We start from the raw sequence: 12179 nt of genomic DNA on the forward strand, positions 1-12179 counted from the left end.
CTTACTCATTCAAATATTTGTTGAGTATCTGCTTTGTGCAAACACTATTCTTGATGCCAGCGATACAACAGTCAACAAGATAAATCTCTACACACACAAAACAAACAAAATTCTGACACGAAACCATCCCCACCTGATGGAGATTCCATTTTAGGAGAGGCAATTAGAAACATAACCAAGTCAAACAGTATGATAGGTAATAGTAAGTGCTTAGAGTAAAAATCAAACAGAAAGGGGTACAGGGAGGCAGAGCAGAAGGTGCAGTTTTTGATACTGACCAGGGAAGAACGGAGAAGATGACATTAGAGTAAACGCAGGGACTAAGCATGTGTCTACGTGGGGAGCCGCGTGCCAGGCAGAGGGAACAGCAAGTTCAACAGCACTGAAGTGGGGATGTGCTTGATGTGTGTTGGAGAGCAAGACCCTCAGCCCCACTCCACCCCAGAAGCTAACACTGAGAGCGGGACAATGTGCATGCTTCCTGACTTTTTTCTATGTCCACACTCATCTACATTACACACACATGCAATATGGTACGTATGTGCCCAAATATGACAACTAGCATAAAAGCCAGTTGCCCATTTTCCACAAACGACTATCCAAAATGAGATGTAAAGCCATTTCCATAACACAGACAATGAAAGGAAATGACTTCATATTATATAATTTATTTCATTATATAAACATTTTAAATAACACTTTCTTATTATGTTCATTTAGAAACATTGCTTTGTACACTCAAATTTCATGAAACAAGATTATTCTATATGCATCTTGAAATCACGGTCTTTACCATCCATGGAGCCACTTTTTAAGTTATCTAACAATTTTCAGAAGCACATCAATTTCAAAGTTACTTAAGATCTAGCATTTTTTTTGAGTTCATGCACGATGATGTCACTGGAAATAGTATGCTAACCACAGCTACCCACTAGCTATTTGTGATCTCCACAAAGGGACCCCATAGTGTATTGCTTTGTAATGCAATTTCTAGAAGGTTTGTTTACAATGATATCTAATACTTACAATTGTGTGGTCATCTTCCCAAAAATTATCTCTAAACCTTTAAATTCAGCTGTAACATTTTTCATCAATTTCAAGTGACCACAACAAGCATCCTAAATGGGTATTAAGTTTTTTCAAGCTAATGTAACTTTTCCAAGGAGTGTTTTTATTACTTTGTTGTTCAAACTAAAATAAGGTAGTTAAAGAATATCAACATCCTTCATGAGAACTAAAATATAAGGCCATATCCTCTTTCCAAAGTATAGTTTTTGGAGGGAAAATGAATATATTGCATTGAAGAATTTATGACAAATATGTGTTTAAGGGCATATGTATCTATGTTTGGGTTTTGGTTTTGATGAAATCACAAGCTTTTTGATGATACAATCATGGGAGAAATGCAAAAGACAACCTTTTATGAGAAACAGACCTCTGGATTTCAAGCATGCCTCCCTAGCCAAATACTGAAATGCCAACCCCCCCCCCACACACAAACCGTAACATTATAGATTCACATATTTTTTTCCTCAAGCCTGGTCACTGATATTCTGACAGATCAAAATTAACTGAAGGAAACCTCACTGGATGGAGAGTAAAGTAGAGATAAATGATCAGCATTAAGGCAAAATCAACAATTCTTTTAAACAACTCAGAAGATAATAACAAAAATAAAATGAGGCCACAAAAACAAAATGTCTTCTGAAGAAGCAGAGAAATTAAAAGTACTGTGGAACTTTATTATCATCTAAATTTCAGGGATTTTAGGACTAAAGGTAAATAAGGCAAAATTACTTATTTAGTATCTCTTATTTGATTTATTAATATTAAAGTTCAAGTGCTCCTACTAGAACTGTGTGTAAATCCTTTGAATTATGGGTTCTTTGTGGACTAATATTCACCTATAATTAAGGAACATGCCATAGTCTATGAGGATCATGTATGTGCTAAAAGGCTGTGATGTTTGTTGCTTAAATGAAGTCTCATTCACTGAGAACAAAGGGATTATTAAATTCACTATTGAGTTTGAACAAAAATCACTAATAGATGCTGAAAAACTATTATGATTAACTTTCTAATGGAGTAGTTTTACTTTAGTCCACGAGTTTTTGCTTGGTTTGTGGTAATTAAAAGTTTCAGAATGAAAAGAACTAGTGAAAAAGTAAAAGCAACTATTGATCCAGGTAAAGTAATGGTATTCATAGTATTTTTTAAATCTCAGCATACAATCTACTTATTTCCCAAAGATGTGAGTGCAGGCTCAGTCACTCAGTCATGTCCAACTCTTTGCAACCCTATGGACTGTAGCCCTCCAGGCTCCTTTGTCCATGGGATTTCCCAGGTAAGAATACTGGAGTGGGTTGCCATTTCCTCCTCCAAGGAGGACCTCTCTGACCCAGGGATCAAACCTGCGCCTCCTACCTTCTAGGAAGATATATATTTTTTTTGCTTTTAGGCAGGATGAGAGCAGTTTGGCACTATTTCTGAAGATCACGCTTCAGAAATACTCCTGATAATTCCCCAATGGCAAAGCAAAAAGCCAAAAGAAATCCTAAGAAGACTCCAGACACCAACAAATACCAAATTCTACATGCAATATTAATTTCATATACCTTTATGATGATAATCATTCTGGAGTCACTCACAGATGTACTCTCATATATCAACCTCTTCTTTTCAACTTTCCATACAAAGAAATAACATTTCTTGACAGGAATAAAGTTAAACTTCCAATTATTTTTTACCATATCTCATTATTATAACAACATATGATTAAAATTATACACTGAGTTAAAACTAACTTATTCTCAATAGGTGTGATCATTCTGAGAAAAGTTCAAATGTCTTATCATGTGATACGGAAAAAAAATCTCTATCATCTATTAAAATTTCGCATATAATCACACACATAAAAACTTTTCATGCTTCTATTCAACTGGTCACTCTCCAGCACACACACACACACACACACACACACACACACACACACATTTGTTCTATATCCTGCATAACACCTTTTTACATCCTTTAAAACCTTATCTATGGATCAACTTTGGGAAGTGCTGATTTAGCTCATCCAAAAAAAAACAAACAAAAAAGAGAGACCTTCATGATTCAGACTTAATATCTAAGCTTAAATTTGTCACAGTATAATGGTATCTACTTCAAGCTCTATAGTTCATGGCAAATGTGACCCATGTTCACCTATTCATTCCACAAATACGTGTAAGTGATGTTCTAGACAAAATATATCCTATTATGGAATTATATTCTAGTTGTGGGGGTGAGGAGGTCAACCAACGAATAATTAACTATATAAGTATATAATATGCCTAACCATGAAAAGTACTATGGTAAAATAAAGGAGGGTAAGTCAGACAGTGTGGAAGACGAACCTGGTTATATTTGTATGTAGGTTGGTTAGAGGATGTCTCACTAGTAGCAACCTGAAGAAAATGAGGGAGCAGGTCTGGGACATATCTGAGAAATGATGCTTCTAGACCAGAAAAGAGAGACAATGCAAAGGTCCAGAGATGGGAGCATGCTTGTTGTCAGAGAAACAGACAGGAGACTGGTGTTACGGACTGAATGTTAATATTCCTCCCAAATCCATATGTTGAAACTTTACCTCCCAGTGTGACGGTGCTAGGAGGTGGGGCTTTGGAGCTCTCATGAATAGGATAAATGCCCTGAAAGTCAGGAGATAGCTTGCTTCCCCTCTGCTCTACCAAGTGAGACCACGATGAGCAGGCAGTACTCTGCAACCTGGAAGATGGCCCTCACCAGAATTCAACCATGCTACCACGAAGATCTTGAACTTCCCAGCCTTCAGAACTGTGAGAAATTAATTTCTATTGTTTATGAACCTCTGGTTCATACTGTTTATGACTCATATTGTTTATGAATCTCTGGTACTCTATTGCTGCTGTTGTCGTTCAGTCGCTCAGTTGAGTCCGACTCTTTGCAGCCCCATGGACTGCAGCACGCCAGGCTTCATTGTCCTTCACCGTCTCCCGGAGCTTGCTCAGACTCATGTCCATTGAGTTGGTGATGCCATGCAACCACTTTGTCCTCTGTCATCCCTTCTCCTCTTTCCCTCAATCTTTCCCAGCATCAGGGTCTTTTCCAGTGAGTCAGCTCTTCGCATCAGGTGGCCAAAGTATTGGAACTTGAGCTTCAGCACCAGTCCCTCCAATGAATATTCAGGGTTGATTTCCTTTAGGATGGACTGGTTTGATCTCCTTGCAGTCCAAGGGATTCTCAAGAGTCTTCTCCAACACCACAGTTCAAAAGCATCGATTCTTCACCCCTCAGCCTTCCTTATGGTTCAACTCTCACATCCATACATGACTACTGGAAAAACCAGAGCTTTGACTAGATGGACCTTTGTCGGCAAAGTGATGTCTCTGCCCTTTAATATGCTGTCTAGGTTGGTCACAGCTTTACTTCCAAGGAGCAAGCGTTTTTTTAATTTCATGGCTGCAGTCACCATCTGCAGTGATTTTGGAGCCCAAGCAAATAAAGTTTGTCACTATTTCCATTGTTTCCCCATCTATTTGCCATGAAGTGATGGGACAAGATGCCATGATCCCAGTTTTTTGAATGTTGAGTTTTAAGCAAGCCTTTTCACTCTCCTCTTTCACTTTCATCAAGAGGCTCCTCAGTTCCTCTTCGCTTTCTGCCATAAGGGTGGTGTCATCTGCATATCTGAGGTTACTGATATTTCTTCTGGCAATCTTGATTCCAGCTTGTGCTTCTTCCAGCCCGGCGTTTCACATGATGCATGTAAGTTAAATAAGCAGGGTGACAATATACAGCCTTGTCGTACTCCTTTCCCAATTTGGAACCAGTCCATTGTTCCATGTCTGGTTTTAACTGTTGCTTCTTGACCTTCATACAGATTTCTCAGGAGGCTGGTAAGATGGTCTATTATTCCCATCTCTTTAAGAATTTTCCAGTTTGTTGTGATCCACAGTCAAAAGCTTTAGCTTAGTCAGTAAAGCAGAAGTAGATGTTTTTTTGGATCTCTCTGGCTTTTTCCATGATCCAATGGATGTTGGCAATTTGATCTCTGATTCCTCTGCCTTTTCTCAATCTAGCTTGAACATCTGTAAGTTCTCGCTTCACATACTATTTTTTGAGTTCCCTGAAAAAAAAACCCAATAGATAGGTCCTAACACAAATTGACCATTATTCATTAACAAGGGAGAAGCAATTTGTTGTATGGAATATAGTAACAAATACTCTGCTGCGAAGTATGTGTTCATTATTCTTCATATAAAAGATAGTTAATTCTATCATCCAATGGAAAGTTGCGATGTTCGTTTTGAAACACACAAAATTCATTCTACGCATCTGTTCTTTGTATTTCAAGTGCAGAGAAAAATCAAACTAGGAATTCCCATAAATATTATATAACAAATGACACATATTTTTTTAATGGGGCATATTTTTCCTTGTTAGCCTTTGTGTGTGTATGTGTGTGTTCAGGTGCTCAACCCTGTCTGACTGTGGTCCCATGGAATGTAGCCCACTAGGCTCCTCTGTCCATGGAATTTTCCAAGTAAGAATACTGGAGCACATTGCCATTTCATACTCCAGGGGATCTTCCTGTTTTTCCTTGCTTTATTTTAAATCTGACAATAAATCATATAAGAATAACTGGGAAAATAGGCAGAAAGAGGGCATTTTTACAATCTCAAAGATAAATAGAAAAGAAAATTAACAGTTCAAATTTCAGCCCCTTACAAATGATGTTTCAAAACTACCCATAGGTGACAATCAGATCTACATTTCATCACAATGTACTTGCTCCATCAGTTATAAGCACACCAAATCACAAAGTAGTTTGGTAGAATCTTAAGTTGGCATATAAGTCACTGAGAAACATGAAAGATTCAGAAAAATTAATAACTAATGAGTGACAAATAAGAGACCTATAATTTTAACAGAAAATATTAAAACCATGGAAGACCTTTCAAAATTATTTGGGAGGCAAGACTTTTTGCTTTTAAGACTATCCCAATAGTTGACTAGATAACATAAAAGTAATCAGCTGCAGCTTTCCTTTATTCATCACCTTAAATCACATTTTACTCTTCCCTGATACTAAAAAAAAAAAAGATTATTTGCTAAGCATTTATATTTGCAGGTGCCTTTGCAGGCTCCACTGCTATGTAACTCATGAAACAACTTTGTCCGCTGCTTTTTGAAAGATGCTGTTACTTGGAAGATTCTCCTTAGCCAAATGAGAATTCATTAGCCAAAACTTTACAGGTTATGCAGGCATAAATAATATCAAAGTGGTAACACAGGGTCCCTGTACAGGGGCAAATGCGTCTTAAAGGATGCCAAGACACTGCCATGCTTGTGGCCATCCAGGATCTTTGCCTGCGTTTCATGTCTTCCAGAATTTTGCCACATTACAAAACTGGAGCCAGAACGCACTCTCCTGGCTTCCTTAGTTTGCCAATGGTACCTAATGTCCACCAACCAATTGCATCCATACACGACTTCACTTCAGAAATAGCCATGTGAGGGAGCAAATGAGAAAACTCATCTCTTTTGGTGTGAGAGGTGGTCAAGATCCATCTTTCAGGGCAAAACTGTGACGGTACTTGTCACATCCAGTCCCCAGCGTGACTGGTAAAAGCTGTGAGGTCCGTGTGATGACTTGTGGGGCAGTTCCCTCTTCACCTGATATATCTGGATGTCCTGTAAATTCTGTGGGCTTCCAAATGTCTTTTAATAATTTTTCTTCTGCTGATGTTAGCTGGAGAGTGGACTCTGGTTTACAACTAAGAATTTTGTATCATACAAAAATTTGGACTAGAAAACTATGGTTTTATCAGCGTGATAGTAGAGTGATTACCAATTCAATAATAGACTCAACAGTTATCTACAGAAACCCTGTCACAAGTGTGCTTCTGTGCTAGAGGCTATGCTGTGCTTCGTCGCTCAGTCGTGTCCAGCTCTTTGTGACCCCACGGAATCCATGGGGATTCTCCAGGCAAGGATATTGGAGTGGGTTGCCACATCCTCCTCCAGGGTATCTTCTCAACCCAGGGATCAAAGCCAGGTCTCCCACATTGCAGGCAGATTCTTTACCATCTGAGCCACCAGGGAAGCCCAGAGGTGTACAGGAGGAAATAAAAACACCACAGGATGAGGACAAAGTTAATATATGGACACATAGATACAAAATAAAGTTAAAAGAAATTTAGAAGATACAGAAGTATCTGGGTAGTTACTACAAAAATACAATAGCATACTGCATATACAGCTAAGGATGAGAAATGTTTATCAAGGTATTAGAATGTCCATGGGGTTTGGGGCAAATCTCTCATGCTGCCAAGGAAATTAAATAAACCTTTATAACTACTACAATAACAGTTATGAAACAGGAAATATTTGCAAATCATATAGCTCATAAAAGATTAATATCCAGAATATATACAGAATTCACACAACAAAAAAAGACCCAATTCCAAAATAAGCAAAGGACTTAAATAGACATTTTTCCAAAGAAGATACACAAGTGGCCAATAAGAACATGAAAAAATGTTCAACTTCTTTCTCTACTAGGGAAAATGTAAATCAAAACCACAATGGGATATTTTTTCATACCCATCAGGATGACTATTATAAAAAAAAAAAAGAAATAAAAGGAATAACAAGTCAAGGACGTGGAGATAAAGAGATTGGAACCTTCAGACACTGCGCTTGGGAATATAAAACTGTGCAGTCACAATGGAAAATAATTTAGTGGTTCCTCAAAAAGTTAAAACACAGAAATACTATATGATCCAGCAGTTCTGCTCCTGAGTAAATATTCAAAAGAACTGAAAACAAGAACACAAACAGATACATATATACCAATGTTTATAGCACTATTCTTCACAATAATAGCCCACAAGTGGAAACAGCCCACATACCCATCAAGAGATGAATGGATAAACAAAATATGGTATATGCATATAGTGGAATATTATTCAGCTGTAAAAAGGAATGAAGTACTGACATACACTAAAACGTGGATGCACCTTGGAAACACTACAGTAAGTGCAATATGTTAGCTATAAAAGGACAGATATTTATAATTACACTTATATGAGCTATCTAGGATAGACAAATCAGAAGAGACAAAGTATAATAGTGGTTACCAGGTGCTGGAGGAAAGGAGATGGGAGTTGTTATTTAATGTACAGTTTCCACGTGTGACGATGAAAAAGTTCTGCAAACAGAAAGTGCTGATGGCTGCACAGCACTGGAAAGAGAGTACTTAACGCCACTGCACTGCACACTTAAAGATGGGTAAACGGCACACTTTATGTTACGTATATTTTACTGCAATTAAATCAGCTACAACCTGTATCTAGAAAACTGTCAAAATTTAAATTCCATCTTATTCCTGTTGGCTGCTTCTTATTGTTATTTAAGATGTAGATTCAATTAATGGATCTAACCAGAAAAAAGATGGCAGCATTGTATGGTTAACAGGTGGGGTCAGAAGATCTAGGTTATAATACTGACTCTACCTCTAACTAGCTTATTACACACTTAAAACGGCCTGACATATAAAAAGTCCTTAGTAATTGTTGCACTTAACCACCATTGTTACTAGTTTGCATTATTATATATTAATAAAAACCTCATGGAAAACAGCAACATATTTTATTACAGAAAAATTTTAAACTTTAGTACATCAAATCAATGAATGTTGGAAGACAAGAAGCAATATCCATAATACGCCAACCTCAGGCCAAAAGATGATGGAGCATCAGGTAGAGGCCACAGGAGGGGTACTGTGGATCACAGGGTCAGCTGAGGGAGGCTGTTCTGCAGCAGCCACATGTTACTGAGCTGTGGAAGCCAAAATGCAGCTGCAGCGTGAAAGCCTGTGGTTAGGGCACGTGGGTGGAGACGACAGCAAAAGCTAAGGCCAGAGCATAAGGGGAATTCTGAAGGTCTGAGGAACAAAGAGAAAGAAGAACTTCAAGTCTGGAAAAGAGAAGCAGGCCAGAGTGGCAGATAAGGCTGAAGAGGTGGACAGAGGCTAGATCTCACAGGCCTTCTATGAAGAGGGGACTGATTCTAACCTTAGAGGGAGCCCACTGACCCCAGGGAGTGACACGATCCAGCTTACCAGGTAAGAGATCACTTTGTTACCAAACGGAGAAAGGATGGTGCAGGGAAGCAGAGTGGAAGCAAGCAGGGGAGCAGTTGGGAAACTATTTTAATAATTTAAGTGAGAGATGATACAACTTAGATTTGGGATGGTAGCAGTAGTAATAGAAATACGTATAGACAAATTCAGGTTACAATGGCTAGTAGGAGGGAAAATATCAAATTATTTCATTAGCCCCCAAAAACCACAAATTAAAATTACACAACTTCCCCTAACAAATTCACAAAGGTTAAAAATGGATAATACAAATCCTGAGGAAAATGTAGTTGAAGGAGGCACTCAAATCCTCTGAAAAGCAACCTGTTATATCACCAAAAGTCTAAAAATTCTCAGTATTTTTGACTTAGCAACTAGCACATAGTCAGTCTTTCATTAATTAATTTGACTTCTAGAAAACATGCTAAAGAAGACCAAGATTAATGCTCAATAATTAACTGCAGGACATTTAAACTTGCAAAAAATGGGGGGGGGGGTGGATTAACATCCAACATTTAAGGAGTGGCTGAATTACAGCACTAAAGAACCTTTAAGGGGCTTCAAAGATAGGCGGGTAAAATGCTGACAATCTTAGAAAATTAACTAACAGCACAAGTAATGCTAGTTTTGTTTTCCTGCTGGTAAGTTTTGTTACTTTACATAAAGAACTGAACACAGAGAGCCATCAAATAATTGGTAATAAAAATTTAATAATCACTAATCTCTTCTAGAGACTTTCCTGGTGGCTCAGAGGGTAAAGCTTCTGTCTACAATGCGGGAGACCCGGGTTCTATCCCTGGGTGGGGAAGATCTCCTGAAGAAGGAAATGGCAACCCACTCCAGTATCTCAAACTCAATATATATGCTTACAAAACTTACGCGCTCAACTTAAGACATACTGTCCGTATCTTACAGTATTAGTCTTGTGTTACCCTTGGTACTAAAAAAAGAGGAAGCAGGGAGGTTTCAGTTTTGTGGTTGTCATGGTAATTTAAGAATAAACATACACGTTCCATGTCTATTTGTCACTCTACAACTCCAGTGCCTAGCATAGAACCCAGAACTGAAGAGGGGCAAACAGCCAAAATGAACCTTGCAGTTCCAACTTCGCACCAAACAAATCTAAAACCTCAAAATGCAAGAGGTACATGAGGAAAATATTTACAATATTTGAGTGGTTACAATGTACCAGGCATTATTAAACATTTTAACCACTTTTTATTTAATGCTCATAACGTTTCATCTCTGAAAGAAATACTTGTCACATTGTAAAACCAAGACACATGTTCAAAAACGTTAAGGTCACGTTTCAACGAAGTTTGAACTCAGCTCTTCCGGCGCCTAAATGTATCTAGACCAGAAGTAACAAGATGTTTCTTTTCAACCATCAGAACTGACTAGAATTGTTTTCTCCAGGCTTCCCGTGCGGTTCTACTTAGTGTTCACTAACTTCTACCCCGCGTGGCAGTTATCCCTTGGAAGATCCAAGCCCTCAGCAGCAGGACCCTGCCCAGCGTCCTCCCCTCCCCGCTGGGAGTTCCTCGAGGGTCAAGGACCGAGTTTCCAGGCCTCTGGGTGACAGCCTCACTCAGAATTGGGGTTTGGCACAGGGCGGGGGGCTCGCCACTCCCGCTCTGTGGTCACCATTTTGGTTCGACTTTACAGCCAAGCCTTGCGGATCAGGACTCCCAGCAGGTACCCTTCCCGCCCTTCGGACCCGGCGGAGGAAGGGAGTCTCCTCCCCAAGGGACAGCTGGGGCGCCGCGCGGGCGGTTTCCAAGACAACCGAGCAACTCCCCCGCCCCCTCCCCCACAGACCGTTTCCCCTCCAATCTCCGCCCCTAGTGCCTCAGCGCTCCGCCCCGCCCTGGAGCCCGAACTCTGAGCAGCTCCGACTCGCAGATGGAAGTGGCACCCGTGCCCTCTCACCTCTGAGAGCCTGGTGCATGCCCCCAATTCCGCTGTAGAGTTCCAGGACCCGCAAGGGCTCCATTCCCGCGCCGCCACCGCCTCCTCCTTGGAGCTAGGCCTCACGGTCCCGTGGCTCCTCCTTCCCTCCGGCCCCGCCGCTCCCTCATCTCTGGTTCCGCGGCTTTTTAGTTCCCCCCTCCTAGGCTCTGGCTCAGGTCTTCACAGGGCAGCCTTGGGGCTCCGGGACTGGCAAGGCTAGGCAGGTGGACAAGGGACAGAAAGCACCAAGGCCTCCCAAGAGAATGGGGACCACCCTATGGCTTGATTTACTCTCCATCTTCCTTCTAAAGTGCCTTGAGAGGGAGAAAGAAAATCCTGGACCCAGCAGATGGCCTGTGCCTCAAAGTCAATTAACAGAGGTTAGAATCCACACTCACTCACTTTTCAGGCTTGCTGCTTTTCCGTCCCTTGAAAGCCAGAAGCGTCCAAACCTTTCTTCCATTAGGCTTGAACATGTACCTCATGCCTGGTGTTGGGCCTTAGCTTGAGTGATGGAATTAAATCAGCCTCTTAGCCAGAGAAGGTCCGAGAGTTACAGGGGCAGAAACCAGCACAGGTGCCCCAGAGGTCCCCTGGGAGCTAGTACAGGGGAGCTCTGGGGCAAGCTACTTTAACTTGGAAAATACCCCCAAGATAGGAACTGCTGTTAATGTAACAAAAGAACTATTTAAGTCATCAAATGCAATTTCACATGCTTGATGCACAGTGTCAGAGTCTGGAGCAGAGAAAGGTTTATTGCAGGGTGAAGCAAAGCAAACAGGTGGCGCATGCTCAAAAACCCAGAACTCTCCTAAGGGTTTCAGCGAAGCAGTTTTAAAGGCAAGGTAAGGGCCGGGCACCATTCTCAGATTGTTTGATGGTGGTCAGTCTTTAGGTGCTAGAAGGTCTGGAGCTAGTGCTCAGCATCATCAAGTAGTTACTTTCTTCCACTTGGTGGTAGTTTCAGGATCTGAAAAACTCAGACAATATACATCAGATACCAATCATCTGGGTTCTTCAGAGAGGCGCTAAAGCAGAGGCTATGGAGGAAGAGGTCTAATCC

At 40.4% G+C, this 12179-nt stretch overlaps 1 protein-coding gene across 5 annotated transcripts in view; it reads right to left on the bottom strand.

Annotated features, from left to right (window-relative positions):
• Positions 1-12179, bottom strand: part of TRDMT1 (tRNA aspartic acid methyltransferase 1) — an 85677-nt gene that overhangs the window by 42988 nt on the left and 30510 nt on the right. The window contains exons 1-2 of one of the 5 annotated variants that reach the window (XM_043478789.1): positions 11096-11224; positions 10046-10106 (exon numbers count right to left, since the gene is read on the bottom strand). The exons of 2 other annotated variants lie outside the window; for them this stretch is intronic. Coding sequence is in view for 1 of the 3 variants with exons in the window: in XM_043478788.1 (XP_043334723.1) it covers positions 11096-11159 (64 nt within the window). In the remaining 2 variants the exon portion in view is untranslated. Of the gene's footprint in view, positions 1-10045; positions 11019-11095; positions 11229-12179 lie in introns of those variants that run through there. 2 more of the 5 variants (XM_043478788.1, XM_043478790.1) reach the window with 2 other exon arrangements.

Source organism: Cervus canadensis, chromosome 10 (assembly GCF_019320065.1).
Source record: "Cervus canadensis isolate Bull #8, Minnesota chromosome 10, ASM1932006v1, whole genome shotgun sequence".
Classification (NCBI taxonomy): Eukaryota; Metazoa; Chordata; class Mammalia; order Artiodactyla; family Cervidae; genus Cervus; species Cervus canadensis.